Source organism: Scyliorhinus torazame, chromosome 6 (genome assembly GCF_047496885.1).
Source record: "Scyliorhinus torazame isolate Kashiwa2021f chromosome 6, sScyTor2.1, whole genome shotgun sequence".
Lineage (NCBI taxonomy): Eukaryota > Metazoa > Chordata > Chondrichthyes > Carcharhiniformes > Scyliorhinidae > Scyliorhinus > Scyliorhinus torazame.
The window spans coordinates 206,443,941-206,471,257 of record NC_092712.1 but is presented as its reverse complement, the minus strand read 5'-3'; the positions used below and the strand labels follow the sequence as shown (position 1 = coordinate 206,471,257).

Sequence of the window (27,317 nt, the reverse complement as noted above, 5' to 3'; positions counted from 1 at the left end):
AGAAACTGCAACACAGTGACCCTTCCATTGTTTATCAGCTGTCTTTAATGCTACAATTAGAAAATTTTACTTTTCAGGCTTTCAGCAAAAAGAAGGTAGACGATCGAAAAGAATGGCTGACCAATTTCATGGAAGACAGAAGACAGAGACGGCTACATGGGTTGCCAGAGGTCTGTGACATTGAATTGTAGTCATTATTAGCCAATGTTATGTTTTGCTGATATGATTGTCACTTTTCAACATCTAATTTTACAGCAATATTTGTATGGAACAGCAACAAAGTACTTGACATACAATGACTTCATCAACAAGGAATTAATCCTTTTCTCAAATTCTGACAATGAAAGGTCCATTCCTTCTCTTGTTGATGGTAAGTATTTCTGATTAGAAATTATCCTATTATTTGTTTATTATTCTATTTCTTTATGGCATAGGTCTCCCGTTATCAGAATTGTGCCCAAGAAGAACATTTTGACAAAAAAGAGTTCTACTTTTGATAATTTTGCTTCCCAATTAGTGTTAATGGTTAACTATACAAGTGAAATTATAGCGCAGTAGTACTTTTAAGCTAGTCAGCCAGAGGCCCAGACGATGCTCCGGATTCAAGGGTTCATATTTCAACAAGGCATCTAGTGAATTTTAATTAAGTGATAAATTTGGAATAAAAAGGAATGATCATGAAATTATTGGGCTGTTGTTTTTGAAAAAAAAGTGGTTCACCAATGTCCTTCAAGGAAGGTACCTATCGCCTTAGCCTTCTGGTCTACATGTTACCCCAGATTCATAACTAAGTAGTTTGCATACACAGTACCCTCCAAACCTGTGACCTTTAACACCTAGAAGGACAAGGGCAGTAGTGGCATGAGAACAACATCACCTGCAAATTCTCCTCCAAGTCACATACCATCTTGACAGTGAAGCTGTTCCTTCACTGTCGCTGGATCAAATTCCTAGAATTCGTTCCCTAACAGAATTCTGGGTGTACCTACACCACATGGACTGCAGCGGTTCAAAAAACTGCCACGCCACCATCTTCTCCAGGGTAATTAGGGACGGCCAATATATGCTGGTCTTGTCAGTGACGCCCACATTCAATGAATGTATAACTATACAGCAGAATTCTGAGATTTGTTTTTCACTCTTCCCTAATCCGGAGAAAGTCCCCAACCTCAATCCTGGAGTTTCCTGTTGAAGCTTTGTATTGATATGGTTCAAAATGCAGAACAAACACATTGAAGAAGTGGAACTCTATCTTTAAACTAGTATTGTAACATTTGTATAAATTTATTTCAGGTTTAAAACCAGGACAACGCAAAGTTATGTTTACATGTTACAAGCGGAATGACAAACGAGAAGTTAAGGTTGCTCAGTTGGCAGGATCAGTGGCTGAAATGTCAGCTTATCACCACGGTGAGGTAAGTGAAATGGCGAACATTTCTATGCTACGTTTGTAGTTCATATAATACACCAATTTGACATGTGGTTTGTAGCTTAGTTTTTTGCATATATGCCTTAGCCACAAATGCAGAAGTAAATTCAGAACCAGTGAGTCTGTATTCACAAAACATTAGCTTTACTTTGCTTACAGTATCCAAAAAGGAAACCCTCCAGTTTAATATTAAATTAGTAATCTTGAGTCCCAGACTAATAATCCAAATTAGTTCAAACCCAATTTGAGAAGTAGAATTCAGTTTGTAAAAATAAATGAATAAAATTGGAATAAAGAGTTATGATCAGCACAAGTCACCACAAATGTGGCAGATTCGCTTTGAAAATCGCAACATGTTCATTCATGTTCTTTTGAGGAGTGGGAGGGGAAAGAAAACCTGCCTTCCTTAGCTGGTCTGATTTATATATCCCCACCAATGTGGTTTCTTTCATCCTGCCCTCTGAAGTGGCCCAGCAAGCCATTTAATTGCATCAACGATTATAGAAAATAAGACGAGTTAGAGCTTTCAGTTGCATTGAATAAAGACATGATGAAGGCACAACCAACCCAGGGGATCCTACAAAGCTCTCCTAATTAATATCTGGGAGCTGTTGCCAACATTGGGAGAACTGTCCCACAGGTCAACCAGCCTGACACAGTCATACTCACAAAATAATGCCTTTATAGCTATATCCGAGAATCCTCCATCACCATCCTTGGGTGTGTCCAGGCCCACTGGCAGGGCAGACCCCCAGAATTGGGGAGGGTCATAGTGGCATACTGTCAGATAGTAGTGGCCCTGAGTGACCCAACATTGTCTCTGGATCCCATGAAGTCTCATGGCTTCAGATTAAACATGACCAGGAAACCTCCTGCTGATTCTCACTTACTTGGCTCTTGAATAATTTCTCCCCAAGTTGAATATCATTTGGAGGAAGCACTGAGGTAGCAAGTGTACATAATAAACTCAGGGTGGAGGAATATTTTTGTTTAGAAAATATTTTATTGAGGCATTTATAATTTTAAACTTCAAATTTCAACAAAAACACATTATAACTAACGAACCCAACCGATAAGAAACCCCAGCCAACATGGCTTACACAAACAGTGCCACCTTCCCAGCCCCTGCTCCGTTGGTTCTCCTGCCCTTACTCATCTCTCCCATGCCTCCCCTCCCTCCACCCCCTACTTCCCCCTGCTGACAGCTTAATTTTCCTCGAAGAAGTCGATGAACGGTTGCCGCCTCCGAGCAACCCCCTGCACCGAACCCCTCAAGGCGAATTTAATTTTCTCGAGTCTGAGAAACCCCACCATGTCGCTAACCCATACCCCCACTTAGGGAGCCCGGAGTCCTTCCATCCTAGTACGATCCGTCTCCGGCCACCTGGGAGGCAAAGGCCAGGACATCGGCCTCTCTCACCCCCTGGGCTTCCGGATCTTCCGTCACACCAAAGATCGCCACCTCTGGACTCGGCACCATCCTCACTTTTAAGACCTTTGACATGACGTCAGCAAACCCCTGCCAGAAACCCCTCCGCCTTGAACATGCCCAAAACATATGGACATGGTTCGCAGGACCCCCCACACAGCGGCCACACCTATCCTCCACCCCCTCAAAGAATCTGTTCACCCGGGCCACAGTCATGTGTGCCCTGTGGACCAGGCTGAACCTGACGCATGACAAGGATACATTAACCCGCCTCAGGGCCTGCTCCCATAATCCGGCCCCCAATTCCCCACCCAGCTGCTCTTCCCACCTTCTCTTCATCGCCCCTATCGGGGCTCCCTCTCATTCCATCAGTTCCTTATAGATCTCTGAGACGTTCACCTCCTACTCCTATTCTCGACACCACCTTATCCTGCAGTCCCCGGTGCGGGAAGGTCGAAACCTGCTTTCGTACAAAATCCCTCACTTGTAAATACTGGAACCCATTCCAACCTGGCAACTCAAACTCTTCCTCCAGCTCCTCCAAGCTCGGGAAACTCTCATCTATAAACAGATCTCCAAATCTCTCGATCCCTGCCCGCTGCCACCTCTGGAACCCCCCCCATGCTGCTGCTGCCCCCCCCCCCCCCCCGGAACAAACCGATGGTTATCACATATCGGTGCCCACACCAACGAACCCTCCAGCCCATGTGCTGCCTCCACTGTCCCCACATCCTCAAGGCTGCCACTACAACCAGGCTTGTGGACTACCTGGCCGGTGAGAACGGCAGAGGTGCGTTAACAGTGCCCCTAAACTCGTGACCCTACTTGAGGCCACCTCCACCCGTTCCCAAACCGAACCCTCCCCCACTACCCACTTCGCCGCCTCGTAGTAATTGATAAAATTCGGAAGAGCCATCCCCCCCCCATGCCCTCCGTCCAGCAACACCTTCTTAGCCTGCGGGGTTATACCCGCCCAAACAAATCCCGAGATCACTGCATTCACTTTTTTAAAGAACGCCAATGGCGGGGCAGGTACAGACAGTTAAAATGACGGTGTTCCCGAGGTTTTTGTTTGTTTTCCAGAGCCTCCTAATTTTTATCCCCAAGGCGTTCTTTAAATAAGTGAATGCAGTGATCTCGGGCTTTGTTTGGGCGGGTAAGCCCCGCAGGCTAAGAAGGTGCTGCTGGAGCGGGGGCATGGGGGGATGGCTCTTCCGAATTTTATCAATTACTACTGGGCAGCGAAGTGGGTAGTAGGGGAGAGTTCAGTTTGGGAACGGGTGTTCATCTGCACACTCGCCACCGGCGCCTGGTATAGGAACCGGACTCAGTCCACAAAGCCCTGCCCAAACCCATACGGCCCCAGGACCTCCCATAAGTATTCCCACTCAACCCAATCAAAGGCCTTCTCACCGTTCATGGACACCATCACCTCTACCCCGCGTCCCTCTGGAGGCATCATAATCATATTAAGTAATCTCCTAATGTTGGTCGCCAAATGCCTCCCTTTAATGAACCCCGTCTGGTCCTCCCCTATTACCGCTGGGACACAGTCTTCGATCCTTGTGGCCAGGATCTTCGCCAGTAGTTTGGCATCGACATTTAACAGGGAGATTGGTCTGTATGACCCATAATTTTCCAGGACCTTATCTCGCTTTAAAATGAGGGAGATCGATGCCTGTGACAATGTCGGGGGGAGCACTCCCGACTCCTTTGACTTATTGAAGGCCCTTACCAACAGCAGTCCCAACACGCCTGAGAACCTCTTGTAAAATTTAACCGGGTACCCTTCCGGTCCCGGGGCCTTAACCGATTACATCGCCTCCAGCCTCTCTACTACTTCTATCAGCCCAATTGGGGCCCAGGCCCTCCGCCAGCTCCTCATCAACCTTTGGGAACTCTTTAACCCGTAAAGAAACCGCCTCATCCCCTCTTCCCCGGCTGGGGGTTCCGACTCATATAATTTGCTATAAAACCCCCTAAACAGCCCATTCACCCTCGTCGGGTCCACGACTGTATTTGCGCTGGAATGTGGCGACTAGCGTTTTTTCACAGTAACTTCATTTGAAGCCTTCTTGTGACAATAATCGATTTTCATTTCATTTCATTTCTCTCGTCGCTTCTTGCTTCCTCAACTAGTGCGCTGCCCCTCTCACCCTTCTCAACTGCCCTACTGCCTTACCCATAGATAACAACCCTAATTCCATTTGCAACCGTTGCCGTTCTTTTAGCAGCCCTTCCTCCGGGGCCTCTGCATATCACCTGTCCACCTGCAGGATTTCTTCCACTAGCCTTTTTATCTCCGCCCGCTCCGCCTTCTCCCTACGTGCCCGAATCAAAATAGACTCCCCCCTGACCACTGCCTTCAGTGCCTCCCAAACCGTACCTACCGAAACCTCCCCCGTATCATTAATCTCTACATAACCCCGGATGGCCTTCCTCACCCGCTTGCGCACCTCTTCCTCCGCCAACAGATCCACATCCAGCCTCCATTGCGGGCGCTGGGCCCCCCCCTTTTGTTCCTCCCAGTGTGGGGCATGGTCCGACATCACTATCGCCGAATACTCGATATCCACCACCCCTGACTACAACGTCTTATCCGACACAGAGAAATCTATTTGGGAGTACACCTTGTGCACATGGGGATAAAATGAAAATTTATTTGCCCTTGGCCTCTCAAATCTCCACGAATCCACCTAGCGCCCCCCCATGTGCTCCATGAACCCCAGAAGCTCCTTGGCTGTTGCTGACAGCTTCCCCGACCTTGAGCTCGACCCGGTCCAGTCTTGGATCCAGGACCGCAATAAAGTCCCGTCCCTGCATAATAAACCGATGAGAGTCCAGGTCAGGTATCCTCCCTAGCACTCACCTCATAAATTCAACATCGTCCCAGTTTGGGGCATAGATGTTTACTAACACTACCAGCATCCCCTTCAGTTTCCCGCTTACCATAATGTACCTTCCTCCAGAGTCAGCCACTATATTTTCCACCTCGAACGCTACCCGCTTATTGACCAAAATCACCCCCCTTTGTTTTAGAATCGAATCCCGAATGCAATACTTGCCCGGCCCATCCCCTTCCTCAGCTTAATCTGGTCCCCCACCTTCAAATGACTCTCTTGTAGAATGGCCACATCCGCTTTCAATCCCCCCCCCCCGGATCAATCATAGTCCCTCTTGGGCCAGCCTCCGACTCGCGTCCCACACCTCCTCAGGTCCGCCCTCGGCCGCCCACCATCATCGGTCCCCCTCCCCTTACACTTTAAAAGCCCTACCCCTGTCAGCAGTACACACCCCCCGCCCCCGCAATTCCCTCAGAAACAACCCCTGCTCCCATCCCCCCACTAACCTTCCACTCACCCCCCACTGCGCTTCCGTGAACTAGCCCGCCCCTGGCGATGGTGGTGCCGTTGTATCATTTCCTGGACAAGGAGCAAATTATGAGGTGGGCCAGGCAGATGAGGTGGGGGAGGAGGGAAATGTACTGCTGACTGGGTCTGGCAGCCCCCGCCCATGGTGCCTAGCATCCTACCCCCCACTGATTTCCCCCCCCCCCACTTAAACGTTAGTCCAAACAAACAAAAACAATCCCTCCCCAAGCCCAAACAAAGAGGTCAACCCCCCCATCTTCCAACAAAGAACAAAAAGCAAACCTGAAGCCGAAAATGAAATGGCCCCAAATGCAAATTAACAGCAGCATCAAAGCATCTCCACCAAAGTTCAAAGTCCACCTTCTCCTGCCAGTCTCTGACAAATTCTTTTGCCTCCTCCGCCGACCCAAAGTACAGCTCCCAGCCTTCGTAGGTCACCCACAGACATGTTGGGTACAGTAGCCCAAACTTCCGGAAGGTATGCTGCCTCCCGGGTACCAGGGCCAGGGATGTCTCGGACCGTGTCTTCAGGATCCTTAAGGGGGCGGGGGAGCAGCCAGAAGTCGTGGTGCACATTGGTACCAACGCCGTAGGTAGGAAAAGGGGTGTGGAGGTAATAAACGAGTTAAGGGAGTTAGGCTGGAAGTTAAAAGCCAGGACAGACAGAGTTGTCATCTCTGGTTTGTTGCCGGTGCCACGTGTTGGCGAGGCTAGGAATAGGGAGAGAGTGCAGCTGAACACGTGGCTGCAGGAATGGTGTAGGAGGGAGGACTTCAGATATTTGGATAATTGGAGCGCATTCTGGGGAAGGTGGGACCTGTACAAGCAGGACGGGTTGCATCTGAACCAGAGGGGCACCAATATCCTGGGAGGGAGGTTTTCTAGTACTCTTCGGGAGGGTTTAAATTAATTTGGCAGGGGAATGGGAATCGGATTTGTAGTCCAGCAACTAAGGTAGCCGATATTCAGGACGCCAAAGCGTGTAATGAGGCAGTGGGGAAGGGAACACTAACAAAGGAGAGTACTTGCAGGCACGGAGATGGGTTGAAGTGTGTATACTTCAACGCAAGAAGCATCAGGAATAAGGTGGGTGAACTTAAGGCATGGATCGGTACTTGGGACTACGATGTGGTGGCCATCACGGAAACTTGGATAGAAGAGGGGCAGAAATGGTTGTTGGAGGTCCCTGGTTATAGATGTTTCAATAAGATTAGGGAGGGTGGTAAAAGAGGTGGGGGGGGGGGGGGGTGACATTGTTAATTAGAGATTGTATAACAGCTGCAGAAAGGCAGTTCGAGGAGTATCAGCCTACTGAGGTAGTATGGGTTGAAGTCAGAAATAGGAAAGGAGCAGTCACCTTGTTAGGAGTTATCTATAGGCCCCCCAATAGTAGCAGAGATGTGGAGGAACAGATTGGGAAACAGATTTTGGAAAGGTGCAGAAGTCACAGGGTAGTAGTCATGGGTGACTTTAGCTTCCCAAACATTGAGTGGAAACTCTTTAGATCAAATAGTTTGGATGGGTGGTGTTTGTGCAGTGTGTACAGTATGTAGATTGTCCGACCAGAGGAGGGGCAATATTGGATTTAATACTTGGTAATGAACCAGGGCAAGTGATAGATTTGTTAGTGGGGGAGCATTTTGGAGATAGTGACCATAATTCTGTGACTTTCACTTTAGTAATGGAGAGGGATAGGTGCATGGAACAGGGTAAGGTTTACAATTGGGGGAAGGGTAAATACGATGTTGTCAGACAAGAATTGAAGTGCATAAGTTGGGAACATAGGATGTCAGGGAAGGACACAAGTGAAATGTGGAACTTGTTCAAGGAACAGGTACTACGTGTCCTTGATATGTATGTCCCTGTCAGGCAGGGAAGAGATGGTCGAGTGAGGGAACCATGGTGGACAAGAGAGGTTGAATGTCTTGTTAAGAGGAAAAAGGAGACTTATGTAAGGCTGAGGAAACAAGGTTCAGACAGGGCGTTGGAGGGATACAAGATAGCCAGGAGGGAACTGAAGAAGGGGATTAGGAGAGCTAAGAGAGGGCATGAACAATTTTTGGCGGGTAGGATCAAGGAAAACCCCAAGGCCTTTTACACATATGTGAGAAATATGAGAATGACTAGAGCGAGGGTAGGTCCGATCAAGGACAGTAGCGGGAGATTGTGTATTGAGTCTGAAGAGATAGGAGAGGTCTTGAACGAGTACTTTTCTTCTGTATTTACAAATGAGAGGGGCCATATTGTTGGAGAGGACAGTGTGAAACAGACTGGTAAGCTCGAGGAAATACTTGTTAGGAAGGAAGATGTGTTGGGCATTTTGAAAAACTTGAGGATAGACAAGTCCCCCGGGCCTGACGGGATATATCCAAGGATTCTATGGGAAGCAAGAGATGAAATTGCAGAGCCATTGGCAATGATCTTTTCGTCCTCACTGTCAACAGGGGTGGTACCAGGGGATTGGAGAGTGGTGAATGTCGTGCCCCTGTTCAAAAAAGGGACTAGGGATAACCCTGGGAATTACAGGCCAGTTAGTCTTACTTCGGTGGTAGGCAAAGTCATGGAAAGGGTACTGAAGGATAGGATTTCTGAGCATCTGGAAAGACACTGCTTGATTAGGGATAGTCAGCACGGATTTGTAAGGGGTAGGTCTTGCCTTACAAGTCTTATTGAATTCTTTGAGGAGGTGACCAAGCATGTGGATGAAGGTAAAGCAGTGGATGTAGTGTACATGGATTTTAGTAAGGCATTTGATAAGGTTCCCCATGGTAGGCTTCTGCAGAAAGTAAGGAGGCATGGGATAGTGGGAAATTTGGCCAGTTGGATAACGAACTGGTTAAACGATAGAAGTCAGAGCGTGGTGGTGGATGGCAAATATTCAGCCTGGATCCCAGTTACCAGTGGCGTACCGCAGGGATCAGTTCTGGGTCATCTGCTGTTTGTGATTTTCATTAATGACTTGGATGAGGGCGTTGAAGGGTGGGTCAGTAAATTTGCAGACGATACGAAGATTGGTGGAGTTGTGGATAGTGAGGAGGGCTGTTGTCGGCTGCAAAGAGACATAGATAGGATGCAGAGCTGGGCTGAGAAGTGGCAGGTGGAGTTTAACCCTGAAAAGTGTGAGGTTGTCCATTTTGGAAGGACAAATATGAATGCGGAATACAGGGTTAACGGTAGAGTTCTTGGCAGTGTGGAGGAGCAGAGAGATCTTGGGGTCTATGTTCATACATCTTTGAAAGTTGCCACTCAAGTGGATAGAGCTGTGAAGAAGGCCTATGGTGTGCTAGCGTTCATTAACAGAGGGATTGAATTTAAGAGCCGTGAGGTGATGATGCAGCTGTACAAAACTCTGGTTAGGCCACATTTGGAGTACTGTGTACAGTTCTGGTCGCCTCATTTTAGGAAGGCTGTGGAAGCTTTGGAAAAGGTGCAAAGGAGATTGACCAGGATGTTGCCTGGAATGGAGAGTAGGTCTTACGAGGAAAGGTTGAGGGTGCTAGGCCTTTTCTCATTAGAACGGAGAAGGATGAGGGGGGAGTTGATAGAGGTTTATAAGATGATCAGGGGAATAGATAGAGTAGACAGTTAGAGACTTTTTCCCCGGGTGGAACAAACCATTACAAAGGGACATAAATTTAAGGTGAATGGTGGAAGATATAGGGGGGATGTACGAAAAAAACGCCGTGAGCGGGAGCCACCAAATGTGCGACCACTCACTCCATGACTGCCACCAGAAGTCCTGGGTGGGGGAATATAAATGAGTATTGGGAGATCTAGAATCAGTCTCAGAATAACAAAGAACAACGAAAAGTACAGCACAGGAACAGGCCCTTCGGCCCCCCCACGCCTGCGCCGACCATGCTGCCCTTCTGAACTAAAATCTTTTACAGTTCCGGGGTCCATATTCCTCTATTCCCATCCTATTCATGTATTTGTCAAGATGCCCTTAAACGTCACTGCTGTCCCTGCTTCCAGCACCTCCTCCCGCAGCGTGTTCCAGGCACCCACTACCCTCTTTGTAAAAACAAATTGCCTCGTACATCTCCTCTAAACCTTGCCCCTCGCACCTTAAACCTATGCCCCCTAGTAATTGACCCCTCTACCCTGGGAAAAAGTCTCTGACTATCCACTCTGTCTATGCCTCTCATAATTTTGTAGACCTCTATCAGGTTGCCCCTCATCCTCCGTCGTTCCAGTGAGAACAAACAAAGTTTATTCAACCTCATAGCTAATGCCCTCCATACCAGGCAACATCCTGGTAAATCTCTTCTGCACCCTCTCTGAAGCCTCCACATCCTTCTGGTAGCGTGGCGACCAGAATTGAACACTATACTCCAAGTGTGCCCTAACTAAGGTTCTATACAGCTGCAACATGACTTGCCAATTTTTATACTCAAAGAACTGGGAGGTCTTGTGCCACAGTAGGTAGCACATGTCTCTGAGCCAGAAGCTCCAAGTTCGAGTCCTATATCATGGGCGGGATTCTCCGACCCCCCGCTGGGTCGGAGAATCGCCGGGGCTGGCATGAAACCCGCGCCCACTGTGTCCTGAAGTCTCCGCCACCAGAGATTTGGCCGGGGCGCGTATCAAGCCGCGCCGGTCGGCGGGCCCACCCCCGCCAATTCTCCGGCCCGCGATGGGTCGAAGTCCCACTGCTGGAATGCCTGTCCTGCCAGCATGGATTAAACCACTTTTGAACAGCGGGACAAGGCGGCGCGGGCGGGCTCCGGAGTCCTGGGGAGGGTTGCGGGGCGATCTGGCCCTGGGGGGTGCCCCCACGGTGGCCTGGCCCGTGATCGGGGCCCACCGATCGGCGGGCAGGCCTGCGCCGTGGGGGCACTCTTTTTCTTCCGCCTTCGCCATGGTCTTCACTATGGCGGAGGAAACCCCCTCCCCTGCGCATGCACGGGGATGACGTCAGCAGTCGCTGACGCTCCCGCGCATGCGCGGACCCGCGTCGCCCGGCGAAAACCTTTCGGCACTGGCTGGCGTGGCGCCAAAGGTCTTTCCTGCCAGCCGGTGGAGCGGAAACCGCTCCGGCGCGGGCCTAGCCCCTCAAGGTGAGGGCTTGGCCCCTCTGCACCTTTGGGGCAGCCCGACACCGGAGTGGTTCCTGCCACTCCATCACGCCGGGACTCCCTGCCGGGTAGGGGAGAATCCCGCCCCATGTGTCTGCTACCCTTCTCCCTTTAGGTGGCAGAATAACTATTTAAAAATTAGCTATGGTGTAATATGAGACTGATTAAGCTTTTTTCTGAAACATGAGATATATCTGATGAGGCCCTCTTAAGGCGGGGCTGCCTAATGTGGAATGCAAAGAGAGCACCTCTGATGCCAAGGCCATTATATTGAAATAAACTCAGAGGAGATTATACTTTATTGACTCTCACTCGCTGCTCACCCCACCAGCTCAGAAAAACTTGCATTCATATAGGTGCCTTTAATAGAGCAAAATACCATGGCATTTAACAACAGCATTATCAAACTTTGGCATTGAGCTACATGAGGAAATATTCAGACAGATGACCAAAAGCTTGGTCAGAGAATTAGGGAAAGAATTCCGAAGCTTAGGTCTCTGAAGATAAGGGCACAGTTTCCAATGGTGGATTAAAATTGGATATATGCAGGAGGCCAGAAATGGAAGGATGCAGAGATTTCAGAGGGTTGTAGGATTAAAAGAGGTTACAAAGTTACAGAGGTGTAAGGCTATCGAGGAATTTGAAAACAAGGATGTGAATTTTTTAATTAAGGTATGGCTGGGTCAGCAAACATGGGGATGGTGGGTGACTTGACATTCGTGCAAGCAAGGAGCATTAACAAATTAAGATTAGACACTCATTGTCTATGATATTGCAACACAGTATTTACTTGATTTTTATTGTTATATAAGTAACTGCCAGTTTTTCCCTTTTCAGCAAGCTCTTATGATGACCATCGTAAACTTGGCTCAAAACTTTGTAGGAAGTAACAATATAAGTTTGTTGCAGCCAATTGGTCAGTTTGGTACCAGACTGCATGGTGGCAAAGATGCTGCTAGTCCACGTTATATTTTCACAATGTTAAGGTAAGCCGAGAAAGCTGTTTTGAAATAAAAATGCCTTAATGCTGATATGGAAAAGATAGATTCATGTTTCATGTGTACGCATCTTGCCTAAACCCTTAAAGCACTAACCAGCCGTTACCCTTTAATATGACAGAATTCGATCATTTTTTAGTTTTTTCGGTTTTGTAATTCACTCATTTGTCGCTTGTGCAATTTGTCAGTGTTACCTTCTATGTTTATTTATAGCTAGTTATTATGTTCAATATTTTGACAAAACTATATGCAATTGTATTTTTATGATGTTTCTGTTCTTCTAGTTACATTGAAACATGATTATTGAATTTGTCAAAATCATAGGGATAGGCCAACTGGCCCTCGAGCCTACTCTGCCATTCAACTAGAGCATGACTGATTTTTCCCCAACACCATTTTCCCATATTCCTTGATATTGTTAATATCTTGAAATCTATCGATTTCTGGCTTGAATATACTTGGTGACTGAGTCTACACAGCCCTCCAGCATAGAGAATTCCAAAGATTCACCATCCTTTGGGTGAAGGAAATCTTCCTCAGTTCAATGCCGAATGACCTACCTCTTGTCTGAGACTGTATCCCCTGCTTGTAGACCACTGCCCCCCAGCCAGAGGAGATGTCCTTCCTGCATCTACTCTGGTGAGCTCTGTAAGATATTTGTATGCTTCAGTGAGATCACCTTTCATTCCCGTAAACTCTAGAGAATATACGTGCAATCTCCCCAATTGCTCCTGGTAGGGCTATCCCGCCATCCCAGGGATCAGCCTAGTGAACCCTTGTTGTGCTTCCTCTGTGGCAAGTTTATCCTTTTGTGGATAAAGGGACCAGAACAGTACTTAATACCAGGTACAATTTCACCAGGCTTGCTACAGTTGCAGAAAGACTCCTTTGCTCATATACTTAGGTCCTATTGCAATAAAGACGAACATACCATTTGTCTTCCAAATTGCTTGCTGCACCTGCATGTTAGTTTTTCAGTGACTTATGAACAAGGACATCCAGGTCTCTTTTGGACATCAACACTTCCCAATCTCTCACCATTTAATAAGTACTCTGCATTTCTGATTTTCCGACCAAAGTGGGTAATTTCACAATTTCTTATTTTATATTCCATCTGCTATGTTCTTGCCCACACTGACAGCTTGTCTAAATCCTTTTGAGGCCTCTTGGCATCCTTCTTACAATTTACATTCCCACCTAGTTTGTGTCAGCAGCGAACTTGGAAATATTATACTCAGTCCCCACATGAAATCATTGATATAGATTGCTAATAGCTGGGCCTGAAGCTCTGGTCCTTGTGGTACCCCTCTAGTCGCAGCCTGCCAATGACCCATTTATTCCTACTCTTGTTTTCCGCCTGTTAACCAATTCTGTAACCATATTACGCCCAACCCCATGCACTCTAATTTGCTTACGAAGTTCAGTGTGGTCCTTATCAAAAGCCTTCTGAAAATTCAAATACACCACATCCACTGGTCTCCCTTATCTATTCTGCTAGATACATCCTCAAAAAACTCGTAACAGGCTTGCCAAAAATGATTTGTTGTCAAAAATCTATGTTGACTCTGTTCAGCCCTACCATTATTTGCTAAATGTCCAGTTATCACATTCTTTATTATATATTTTAGCATTTTCCCTACTACTAATATCAGGCTAATGGGTTTGTTGTTCCCCATTCACTCTTTCCCTTATTTTTTAAATAGTGGGGTTACATTTGTTACCTTCTAATCTGCAGGAACCATTCCAGAATCTATAGAATTTTGGAAGCAGACCACCAAAGCATCCATTGTCTCTACCATCATCTCTTTCAGCACTCTGGGATGTAGATCATCAGGTCCAAGAAATTTATCAGCTTTCAATCCTATTAATTTATCCAGTTCTACATTTTTTATTAATACTCATTTCTTTCAGTTTCTTATTCTTGCTTGTCCCTTGGTTCACTGGCACTCCAATTAGATTTTTTGTATCCTCCTCTTTGAAGACAGACACACAGGACTGGATTCTCCGATTTTGAGGCTATGTCCCCACGCCGGCGTTGGAACGGTGGAAAAAATGCCGTAAAACAGTCATTTACCAGCAGCGTAGAGCACCCGGCTCTAGCTGCCGATTCGGCCCGGAGAATTGCTGGGTCCGTGGCCGCGCATGCGCACGGCGGCGGCATGCAGCAGCGGACTCAATCTGCTAGCACGCCCCAGACCCCCGCCCCCACAGTACCTTCAGCCTCTCATAAAGTCCCGGCCCATGGATCAGCCCTCCCCCAACTGGCAGCGGTGGACTGAGTCCGCAGCCGCCACACCGAGTTCCCGACGGATGAGACCACACATGACCGACGCTGTCGGGAACTCAGCCGGTTGGGAGCAGAGCATCGTGGGCGGCCTCAGGCAATGTCCTGAGGCCGGCGATACATGGCGTGGCGTACTCTCCGAGTACGCTGCTTTGGAGGGGTGGAGCATCGTGAAAGTGGCGCCGCGCCCGATTTGGTCGCGAACTGTGATTCTCCAGCCGATCGCCGAATGTGATTTTGGCATCGGCGATCGGAGAATCCAAGCCCTAGAACTTTTGGCAATTTTACAAGCATCTTCCTTTCACCCCTTAACTTCTTTTGTTAGTCATGGTTAGATCACCTTTACTGCCTGATTTTTACACCTCAAAGGAATATAAGTATGTTTTAAACCATTTAATAATTCTTAATGCCAGCCTGTCTAGCGTCCTACCGTTTAATATAGTTTTCTAATTTACCACAGCCACTTTGCTCCCATACCTTTGTAGTTTCCTTTGTTTAGATTTAAGACCATTGTTTTGGATTGAACAACATCACATTCAGATTTAATGTAAAATTCCATCATATTATGACCTCTCTTTCCCTAAAGGCTCCTTGAAATCGTGATTGTTGATTAATCCTTTCTCATTGTGCAATACTAGATCTAAAATAGCCCACTCCCTAGTCGATTCTTCAACGAACCATCGTAAATACATTCCAGGAATTTACCCTCCTCAGCATGACTACTAATTCAGTTTGCCCAGCCTATATGCAGATTGAAGTCCCCCATGATTACTGTGTTACCCTTGCACCTCTGATTTCCTGATAGCCTATATTGCCATTGCTATTTGGTGACCTGTAAACAACACCTACAACTTGTTCTTCTGACCCTTGCTGGCACTGCCAGCTGGCAGGAGCACTCCAGAATGCCTGGTTGGCGTTGCCAAGCTGACATTTGTTGCGCGCATTTTCGGGCTGGGGGTGCCCTGTGTGGGGCTTAGAAGGGTCGCTTAGGGGGCTTTAAAAATGGCGTGCCAATCTCTCGCTGAACTGGGAGTTCCAACGAGCGGAGCTCCCAGTGTACAAAACGGGGCTATGTGCGGCCTCAGTCGCACATTCCCCGCTGAGGCCCCTTGTACAAGCTCGTGTTGCATAGCCATGTGTTTCTTGGCACTGCAAACGCCAGGAAACACACAGCTAAACGAGCTAGCTATGGAACTTTGTTCCCAATTAGTTGAATCACGCTCCTTACCTCATTTGAATCTCTTAACATCTCATTTAAATCTTCTGGGGTTGGACGTTCCTCGCCGTATTCAGGAGGTGGGAATGACGGAGGCGCGGAGAATCAAGCGGAAGACATACGTCGGTGGAATTTTCTGCTCGATTGTCTGCACCAATTACTTAACGGGGATTCCAACTTTCAAAGTGCCCTGGGGCAGTTCCTGGTAGGGTGTGGGCTTCCCTAAAAGGAAAACGGTGGTGCCCGGGGCTCTGTGTCCTGTTTTTTTCTATTCTTTTTTATATTGGGGTGCCCTTTAAAAAGGGCACCGTTTGAAAACTGAAGTCGCTGGCAGGGCAGGTCCCTGCCAAAGTGATGTTTTGGAATAGGTCTTCTGTTTTTCTTTGCCAAAACAAAAAGGCGCGAAACGACAGCAACGCAGCCAGCGGGCTACACTCGCTTTTCCCCCCCCAAGCTGACATTTAGCCAAAAAATGGCAAAATTCCATTATGTTCTGTCCCCATTGCTATCAGCTTGTCTTAAGTAAACATCTGTTTGCAATGTTGCTACGATCATCAACATATCAATATGAGTAGTTTTATTAGCATAACCAACTGTGTCCCTGCTTTAAGAAGCTTACATTTTCCAATAATTAAAAAAAAAATTAAATCCAGCAGTAAGCATTCCAATTTATTAGATTTCCCTAATAATTTATTTTTCCTGATATTTCCTTCATGCTGTCAATTCATCCACCTTGTTGTGAATGCTGCATCCATTTAAATAGAGTGCCAATGTCTTTTTGTTATTTTCACAACCTCTAGCCTGGCATATAATCTTTATTAGTGTCACAAGTAGGCTTACATTAACACTGCAATGAAGTTATTGTGAAAAGCCCCTCGTCGCCACACTCCGGCGCCTGTTCAGGTACACAGGGAGAATTCAGAATGTCCAATTCACCTAACAGCACGTCTTTTGGAACTTGTGGGAGGAAATCGGAGCACCGGAGGAAACCCGCACAGACAGTGACCCAAACCGGGAATCAAACCTGGGTTCCTGGCACAGTGAAGCAGCAGTGCTACCCACTGGTACCATACCGCATATTCTTAAGTTTGTACGTTCTTTCCGTCCTGCCACACTCAGTTTATCAATTTCCCAACCTTGCTCTCTTGCCTTGTCCTCGCTCTTTAATTTACCACATCTATCCTCACTTGTAAATTCTATGATCCTATGATTGATCCATTCAACCGCACTATTTAGTTTAATGCCTTCTCTACCTTCCTTGTTAAACGACTCACCAGAATACTGGTCGCATCACGTTCAGGTGAAAACCGTCTCAATGTTACAGCTCCTGCTTTTCCCAGTACTGGTGTAAGTTTTAGGGTTTTGAGGTATAAAAATCCCTTAAGGCCTGAATTTTTAATTTCTAACATTAGGGTCCTCCGTTGTGCTCAACCTACAAGGTATGGTAATTAGTATTTATGAATTAAGTAGAATTAATTAAGCAATATTTTACATATATTTAATACGAAGCAGTGAAGACAACATACAAGTTTCTCTTCTCTCAAGATCCCAGGAATGTTTGGTGTTGTCAGCACAGACAATGCCTCCTGTTGTCTTTGAAATGATGTTGAACTGTGTCCAGAAGAGTCCTGAATCCTGACACCAGTCTGGGCAGGCAACACAGTTTTCTGGATTTATGCACCTGGCTGCAAAATCAGTTTGTTTTTTCGACAATATGTAGTTATTTACAATTTATTTTACAAATATTTTTCCTGAATATTAAATCTTTATTAAATTATCTTAATTTTGTGGTTAAACATATTACATTTGTTTTTAGTCCATTGGCACGTTTGCTTTCCCCTCAAGTGGATGACAATTTATTGAAGTTTCTTTATGATGACAACCAGCGAGTCGAGCCAGAGTGGTACTGTCCCATAATTCCCATGGTTCTCGTTAATGGAGCTGAAGGTATTGGCACTGGATGGGCTTGTAGAATTCCAAATTATGATACCCGGGAGCTAGTCAACAATGTCAGGCGAATGCTCGATGGTCTGGATCCCCTACCTATGGTAAATAATGGAAATATATATTAATTTAAAATAATATTTTTTTGTCATATTTCAGCAAATTAGCGTGTTTTATGCAAATACCTTTAGCACAATGTTCTGTTCAACAAGGTATATTTTCTGACAACAGAAAGAGACCATGTACGACTGATGCAGACACGATGGGGTGAATGGCTGCCTCCTGCACTGTAATTTTTCTATGGCTCTAGATAGAGAATAAAATTGATCTATACTAGTATGGTCATGTAATGAGTTAACATCTCAATTTACACCTAACTTCTTTTCTTCTCAATTGACTTTAATGGGGAAAGGTGTAAAATGGACTGTCAACTTGCCATTGTTGTAATTTGCAGACCATTTTCCATCCCATAATGCTACAAGATGACAGCTAATGCTTTAGCATCATTTAAAGTGAAAAACCTAACCAAAACAAATTGGGCGGGATTCTCCGTCCCAGGATGCCTGGAAGGAATGCGTTCCCCGATGGGATGGAGAATCGCGCACTGCGGAAAAAGCGGGATCAGCGCCGGTGGCCAATCGGAACGCGATGATCAGACCCCCTGCTGGCGGCATGAGCGAGGTCCACGATGCGTACCAGAAGGGGATGTAAATAATTGCAAATGATTCTTAATGACCCATTTGCACCTGTTTAGTGGGCCCGGCAACCTGTGCTCTGTGCCCCCCCCCCCCCCCCCCCCCCGTGATTCTAATGTCCCTGCGGCTGGGAATCACGTGGGTGCAGATCACTGGTAGTCTCAGCAATCATGAACCTGACGTGGTGGACATCGCAGTGAGCCAAGTGGTCCCCTTGGTCCACCACCCTAGTGCCACACTGGTAGAGCCCACCCCACCCCTCAACAATGCACTGCCTGCCCCTGCCTTCTCTAGCAGACCCCTACCCCTCCACAGGGATCCCTGTAATAGGTGACCCCTCTGCCAAAGGAACTCCCTCCACAGACCCTTTGCCCCACCCCACTTCAGAACAGAAACCCTGTCTGGAAGCTAGAGAGCAGTCCAGGCAGGGACAATGGAAAGCATCATAGCTGTAATACTTACCTTGCAGCTCCATGTGCCCATTCCTCAAAGGAGAACAGCTGTGCCGGCGTCTTGCTCCCACAGATCCATTATCTGCAAGCCATTCACAGCTTTCGAGCAGAGGTTTGTGAATGAAGCACAAGCATATCCTTCATGCTTCAATGGCCTAAGTTGAAACCTCAATGTTTGGAAACGCTGACCACATCAAAGAGATGTAAGTGTATTTGAAACACGCAAGCGTGGGTAAGGTTGTGGGTGAGGGGTAGATTGATGGATGGGGGATGGGCCTGAGTGGGTAGTTCGGTTCAGGATGTGGTTGTTGGGTCAAGCATGGTCAGATGATCCATCAGGGTGCTAGAGAGGTTGTCAGGAGTTGTGGGGGGTAGTCGAGTGTTCGGGTCGAGTGTTGGATGTGAAGGGTAGTTGAGGGAGCCAGTGGTGGGTCGGGAGGTTTCATTACAACGTAGGGGTTAAACTGGTATCAATTCTTCTAGCTTTTTCTGGGTACCTATTCTACTAAGGGAGTCAAAATCATCTGAAGACTCCAATTTAAATTGAAGTATCAGATGGTTCCCTAGTGCAGAATAATTGCTCCGTTAGAAGTGTAAACTTCCCAGGCAATTACCTTGCAGTTCCTGCATGGGGACATCTGGCAGGGGTCCCCTAGCTCATTTTCTGGGGTTGCTCCTGGGTATGGCCCCCTGGAAATCGGAAGTTTATTTTTTGGTCATTTATCTCATTCCTATTTATTGAACTTTGAGTGAAAATTGGCTGTCCTTTCATGCATTTTAATAGTAGAAACACTTCAGAAGTGCCTCATTGGTTGTGAAGCGCATTGGAGTGTTGTGATGTTATGAAAGAAACAAACTGAATGCCAGTTTGTTCTTTACTAATTTGTTATAATCATGGTAAATCTATCTATTTAAATGTAATGAGGTTTTCAATCAGATTGTTTGATTGAGATCTGAGGAACTAAGATCTCACACTACATTTTTATAAAATAAATATTGATATGCTCATTGCTATTTCTAAAATGTAAAAACTGAACAAAGACCTTTAAAATGGCTGAACCTAGGCCTGTCTGTGACCCCCGTAAAGTCTTGGTAAAACTCGCACCTCGTTATCTCCGAGGAGCCACCTGAGAACTGTACAGACCAATTTCAAAGCGAGCTATAAAAGCCCATCTGCATTGAATAACACAGGCTGGCCAAAAGGAGAGGGATCATCTGCTAAGACAAAGGCCCCGTAACATTCTTTTAATTCCTAATGGCTGAGACATTTAACATTCGTTGGAAACCAGACGATGGATACACATACTTTGTTAAAGATCTGTTGGAGCAGTGGAGTCATGCAACATGTGACCTTGACTTATGGTTCAAGCAATATTACCTTACTGAACTGCGTAGCTCAGTATGCTATTCACCATCTAACCAGCAGCTTCACAAACAAGAAACTATGCCCAAGTGGAATACCTGGCCCCCATATGCACTGCTTCTGCTGGAAAATCTTTACCAACACCAACTGGACTGACTCATCTTTGCATTCCTATCTCATCGTGTGGAGTTAACACCACTGGAAAAGTGAATTATTCCACATCTGGGGCGAAATTCTCCGGAAACGGCACGATGTCCGCCGACTGGCGCCCAAAACGGCGCCAATCAGACGGGCATCGCGCCGCTCCAAAGATGCGGAATGCTCCGCATCTTTGGGGGCCGAGCCCCAACATTGAGGGGCTAGGCTGACGCCGGAGGAATTTCCGCCCCGCCAGCTGGCGGAAACGGCCTTTGGTGCCCCGCCAGCTGGCGCGGAAATGACATCTCCGGGCGGCGCATGCGCGGGAGCGTCAGTGGCCGCTGACAGTTTCCCACGCATGCGCAGTGGAGGGAGTCTCTTCCACCTCCGCCATGGTGGAGACAGTGGCGGAGGCGGAAGGGAAAGAGTGCCCCCACGGCACAGGCCCGCCCGCAGATCGGTGGGCCCCGATCGCGGGCCAGGCCACCGTAGGGGCACCCCCGGGGCCAGATCGGCCCGCGCCCCCCCAGGACCCCGGAGCCCGCCCGCGCCGCCTTGTCCCGCCGGTAAGGTAGGTGGTTTAATTTACGCCGGCGGGACAGGCAATTTATCGGCGGGACTTCGGCCCATCCGGGCCGGAGAATCAAGTGGGGGGGCCCACCAACCGGCGCGGCGCGATTCCCGCCCCCGCCGAATATCCGGTGCCGGAGACTTCGGCAACCGGCGGGGGCGGGATTCACGCCAGCCTCCGGCGATTCTCCAACCCGGCGGGGGGTCGGAGAATGTCGCCCCTGTTTTCAGCCCACCAACCTCTTTCAAGCAATACTTCACTGGACTTTGATTCTGGACTCTGGAAACTACATGAAACAAAATGTCTTCTTCTCTATGGTCTCTGTACTGTAAATCCTCCTTTTCTCTCTCACTCTCTTTGCTATCTGAATGTGAGGGGAACGTTGTAAAAAGTTTTTCTCGCTTGTGAGTGTATGTAAATAAACTAACCCTTTGAGTTCACCCTGCCTCAAGGTTGATGTGGGGCTATCAATAGAAAACTGGATCACACCAAAACCGAGGGTTTGGGAAATAAACCACTGCTTATAAAGAGGGAAACAAATCAAAGAACCTTTTTGTTTACGGACGGGTGGCAAGAGGAGAAATGAGTGCTGTTTAAATTAACCCTCGTGAACATAACAGATACTATTAATTTGTTAGAAAAGATGCAAATTTTTTTGTAGATTAATTTATTGTTCACGATCACTTTACACTTTTTACGTGCTTGATCTTGTTGACTTAGAAATAGCAATGCTGCATGCATCGATATTGCAAAGAATGCCAATCATGTGATTTAGAGTTTCATCTCATTCTTATAATTCTGCTTTGATTCTCTAGCTTCCAAGCTACAAGAATTTCAAAGGAACGATTCATGAAGTAGGCCAAAACCAATATGTTGTTAGTGGTGAGATCTTGGTATTGGATCGGAATACAATAGAAATTACAGAACTTCCAGTAAGGACTTGGACACAGGTAAAGTATGCAATTTTGAGGAAAGTATTAATTTGACAGTAATTCAGGCATTGATGAAGTCAGTGACTTCTTGAGTATATGGATTTGCTGATATGGATATGAATATGGATAATCTCTGGATCCATGTGCAAATTGGAATAGGGATGAGAAAATTAGGGAAGCAAACACATGACTAAAGGAGTGCTGTGGGAAAGAAGGATTTCATTTCATGGGTCACTGGCATCAGAATTGGCACAGGAGGAAACTACCATTGGGACGGTTTCCGCCTGAACCGATCTGGTACCAATGTCCTAACAGAAAGGATAAATAGGGTGGTCATAAGGACTTTAAACTAGAAAGTGGGGGGGTTCAGGGGAAGTCAATACAGTTCAAAAAAAGAAATAGGGCAGATAATAAAGATATAGTCAGGAACCCAACTTCAGGATCTGCAGGTAATGGCAAAACGATAAGAAGCATACAGGTTAAATGAAAAGAGAGAAATAATAAACAAAGGAATAAAGCATCAGTGCTGAGGGACTGGTTAGGGGGTACAGCCCAAGTAAGACTTCTATATACTAATGCATGGACTGTAAGGAATAAAGTAGATGAGCTGCAGGCACAATGTCAAATGGAAGATTACGATGCAGTAACTATAACCGAGACAGGACTGCAGGATGGTTGGGACTGGGAACTAAATATACCTCGTTATAGTGTTTATAGGAGGGGGAGGGAAGATGGCAAAGGGTGTGGAGCCTTACAGATAGAAATACTGGGCTGGATTCTCCGCCGCCAATCGCTGGTAGTGGGGTTCCTGATGCAGCGGAGAATCGGATGTCATGATGGCGCTGATCTGTTTCCAATGCTTCGGCCCCCCACTGGCAGCGGGATCGAGGTTCGTGCCTGACCTATTTGCATCCACATGGCGGGCCAGACTCCATATTCCCCTGTCCCTCGTGATTTTTCGGTGCTCTTGGCCTGGAATCACGTGGGTGGGATTTGCTACAGGTATATCCCAGCATGGCCATGACGTGGTGGACCATGCAATGGGCCAAGTGGGCAACACCTTAAGAGGGTTGCCCCCAAAGTCCACCTGAGGGACCCACACCCCCCACAATGTAAGACCTGCCCATCTCACTCTCACCAGTCCCCTCCCCCCCTCACCAATCCCCCCCCCCGAAACCACATAAATAAAGAGACCTCCCAAAGAACCCTCAGAAAAAGGAGACCTGTCAAGAAGCCTCAATGAAAAGAGATCCCTCTCTGGACTCTAGGAAGCATTCCAGACAGAGTCAGCGAAAAAAAATTATGTTGTAACACTCAACTGGGCATTACACCTGCTGGCTCAGACACAGGAAGCACCACATGACAATTCCTGGAAAGAGAAACCAGTGACCTGTGTTTAAACCCCTCAGATCCTTGAGCTGCAAGCCATTCATTCATTTCCCTTACTGGGCTGTGATTGAGAGTTTCCACACACACACAGCTCTCAGCCTTGCTCCATTCTCTTTATTTACCGGGTTTCTGTGGGAGGTCCCTTTCTTTAAGGGGTCTCTGGGGGGGACTCTTTATTTAGGGGGTGTCTGTGGAGAGGTCCTTTTATTTTTTGGTGGTCTCTGGGTGGGTCTCTTTAATTCCAGGGCCTAAGAGAGGCCCATTATTTAGGGGTCTCTGTGGGGAGGGGTGAGACACTCCTGTACTTGGGGGAAGGGGAGGGGGGGGTTCTATAAAATCCAGGGGTTTGGGGCTGAATTGCAGGGGGGGGGATTGATTTGCGATGAGGGGGTGTAGCTAACCTCTTACCTCGCTATCAGGCCGCCAACTCAAAATGGCAACCCAATAGCAGAATTTCCTCAGGAAACCCTCGCAATCCTCCCCATGCATTTATTTGCATGCGAAGGATAGTGAATCGCTCTCTGATCTGTTCTCACAGCGGCAGCACGAGTCAGTTTCAATTCACCTCTGGCGGGAGAACATAGTCTCCTGAACAAAGAATCTTGTGTGGAATTGATGAACAGCAAAGGATCTAAAACTGAAATGGGTGTTGTGTATAGACCCCCCCATGAAGCAGTTCTGCGGTGCTAGATTGTAGAAATGTAGAAATGGACCAGTGATTTACAACGGCAGAGTAGTATTAATGGAGAATTATAATTTACACATGGATTGGGAGAGGCAGCCAAACACTGTCAGAAAGGTAAGGAATTCCTGGAATGTGTCCAGGATAGTTTCCGACAGCAATATGTTCTAGATGTAACAAGGGGACAGGCAATATTAGAATTACTTATGAGTAATGAGCTAAATTCAACTAGTAGCCTAACTGTCCATGAACATTTATCAAATAGTGATGACAACATGATTGAATTCGATGTAGCGTTTGAAAGTGAAAAGCACAAATCAGACTTGCATAAGGCTGACTTTAACAGGATGAGACCGAGACTGTCCACGGTAAACTGGGAAGATTTGTTAATCGGTCAAACGACTGAAGAGCAGTGGAGAATATTTAAATAAATATTTAACGAGATACAGAGCGAGTATATACCCCTGAAAGGAAAAAGCTCCACTTCACAAAAAAACAGCCATGGACAACTAAAGAGGTCAGGGACAGCATAAAACTAAAAGAAAGAACTTCCAAAAATGCAAAACACAGCACAGATCCAGTGAAATAAGATAGAAACAAAGACCAGCAAAGGGTCACAAAGCAGATTAAAAGAGCTGCTATAAGGGATTATGAAAGGAAACTTGCAAGGGACAACAAAATCAACAAGAAGATATTTTATAGTTATATAAAGGGAAAATGGGTGGTCAAGAGCAATATAGGCCGACTAAAAGCTGAAAATGGCGATGTTGTCATTGATGATAGTGAACTGGCAGACATGTTAAACAATTACTTTCCCTCAGTATTTAGAGTTGAAAAGGAAGATAATTTGCCGAAAGTCCCGAAAAAATTAATAGTCGATAGAGGACAAGGACTTAATACAATTAATATAAGTACAGCATCCGTAACTAAGAAATTAATGGAACTAAAGAGCGACAAATCTTCAGGACCTGATGGTTTCCATCCGAGGGTGTTAAAGGAAATAGGAGAGCACATTGTAGATGCCCTAACTATAATCTTTTAGAGTTCCCTAGATTCAGGAGTAGTCCCTCTGGATTGGAATATTGCACATGTAACTCCACTTTTTAAGAGGGGTGAAAGGGGGAAAGTAGGGAATTAAAGACTGGTTAGCTTAACATCTGTGATAGAGAAATAGCTGGAGTCGATAATCAGGGATAGGGTAACTGAACACCTCGAAAAATTTTGGTTGGACAGTGAGACCAAGCATAAATTAGTGACGGGAAGGTCATGCCTGAGAAATCTCATTGAATAGTTAGTGAACAGGGGAATGTTTATGGATGTTATTTATATGGACTTCCAGATGGCATTTGATAAAGTCCCACATACGATACTGTTAACTAAGATGGAAGCCCATGGAGTTAAGGGAAAATTATTGCCATGGTTAGGAAATTGGTTGAGTGGCAGACGACAGAGAGTGGGGATAATGGGTATTTACTCTAATTGGCAGGAGGTGCTGACTAGTGGTGTATCACAGGGACCTATGTTGAGGCCTCAGTTATTCACATTATTCATTAATGACTTGGACGATGGCATAAAAAGCCATAGATATAAATTTACTGTTGATACAAATTTATTTGGCATTGTAGTCAACCGAGATGATAGCATAAAATTACAAGAAGACTTAGGCAGACTAGGTCAATGGGCGAAATTGTGTCAGATTGAATTCAATGTGAGCAAGTGTGAGGTTTTCCATTTTGTACCAAAAATGGATAGAGCTGGGTACCTTCTAAATGGGAAAAGGTTAGGTACAGTGGATGTCCAAAGGTACATGGGGATTCAGGGGCATAGATCTTTAAAATGCCACGAACAAGTGCAGAAAATAATCAAAAAGGCTAATGGAATGCTAGCCTTTATATCTAAAGAATTCTAGTATTAAGGCACAGAAATTATGCTGCAGCTATCCAAAACTCTGGTTAAACCCCACTTGGAGTACTGTGAGCAGTTCTGGGTACCACACCTTAGGAAGGATATATTGACCTTGGAGGGATGGCAACGTAGGTTAACAAAAGTAAGGAGAGATTACATGAATTAGGCATAGTATTAAGAAAGTTAATGGGTGATCCAATCGAAGTCTCCAAGATATTAACTGGAAAAGACAGGGTAGATAAAGATTAACCTTTTCTACTGGTTGGAGATTCTAAAACGGGGGGGGGCGGAGTAAAAATTTGGGCCAGACCATTCAGGAGAGATGTTACGAAGCACTTCTTCATGCAAAGAGTGGTAGAGGTTTGAAACTCTCTCACACAAACAGCAGTTGTTCATTTTGAATCTGAGATAGATTTTTGTTAAGCAAATCTATGAAGGGACATGGGCCAAAGGCAGGTATATGGGGCTGGATTCTCCGCCCACCGACGCCGAAATCGTGTTCGGAACCGGGGCGGAGAATCCAGTTTCACACATGGAATCGGCACCGTCGCCTGTTCGGCGATTCTCCGCCCCCGAAAAGCAGCAGACTCTGGGAGTACGCCGCGCGCATCCCCCAACTGCGGAGTATCCCCCACCTGCGGCCATTGCTTGAGGCCCGCCACGCTATTCTCTGCCCCTGACCGGCCGAAGTCCCGGTGGCGTATTTCTAATGTGGTCCCAGCCGTTCGGGAAACTCACGAGGCAGCTGCGGACTCAGCCCGTGGCCGCCATGGTTGGGGGTAGGCCAATCGGAGGGCAGGGGGGCCTCATATGGGACTGTGCCTTTATTGTGCAGGCGGTCCGGGTCGGGCACGCGGCCAATTGGGGGCACTATTTCTGCGGTCTTGTGTCTGCCATGGAGCACGGCGCAGCCACTGGAGGCCGCAGCAGTGCGCATGTGCAGCCTCTGACCCGGAGGTGCGGGGGCCGTATCTGCAACTGGAGCTGCGAGCTTCTCGACGGCTCCCTGCTAGCCCCCTGCAGGGCTCTGTGGCCTTTTGACCACAGTTTTCACAACGGCATGGGGACATTGTCCCTGAAACGGAAAATCCAGCCCATGGAGTTTGCCAGAATGAGATATCCCTTTCAGTCAAAGACATTTTCTTTTAGGGTATCTTGTACCTACTTGGGGATATGTTTTTGAAAAATATTTTCCTTGAATGTGCTGATAAGTACATATGCCCTTTTTACCTACAGGCATACAAAGAACAAGTTCTTGAACCTATGCTCAACGGGACAGAAAAGACACCAGCTTTGATAAATGACTACAAAGAGTATCATACTGATGCTTCAGTCAAATTTGTGGTAAAAATGTCAGAGGAGAAACTTGCACAAGCAGAAGCTGCTGGTCTACACAAAGTGTTCAAACTGCAAACCACTCTCACTTGCAATTCTATGGTAG

At 46.7% G+C, this 27,317-nt stretch overlaps 1 protein-coding gene across 6 annotated transcripts in view; it reads left to right on the top strand.

Moving 5' to 3' along the window:
- Positions 1-27,317, top strand: part of LOC140425238 (DNA topoisomerase 2-beta-like) — a 254,600-nt gene that overhangs the window by 125,136 nt on the left and 102,147 nt on the right. For all 6 annotated transcript variants that reach the window (XM_072509323.1, XM_072509327.1, XM_072509325.1 and 3 more), the window contains 7 exons: positions 78-170; positions 256-370; positions 1,294-1,415; positions 12,145-12,293; positions 17,622-17,853; positions 21,784-21,918; positions 27,113-27,313. In XM_072509323.1, the coding sequence (XP_072365424.1) occupies positions 78-170; positions 256-370; positions 1,294-1,415; positions 12,145-12,293; positions 17,622-17,853; positions 21,784-21,918; positions 27,113-27,313 (1,047 nt within the window). The remainder of the gene's footprint in view (positions 1-77; positions 171-255; positions 371-1,293; positions 1,416-12,144; positions 12,294-17,621; positions 17,854-21,783; positions 21,919-27,112; positions 27,314-27,317) is intronic.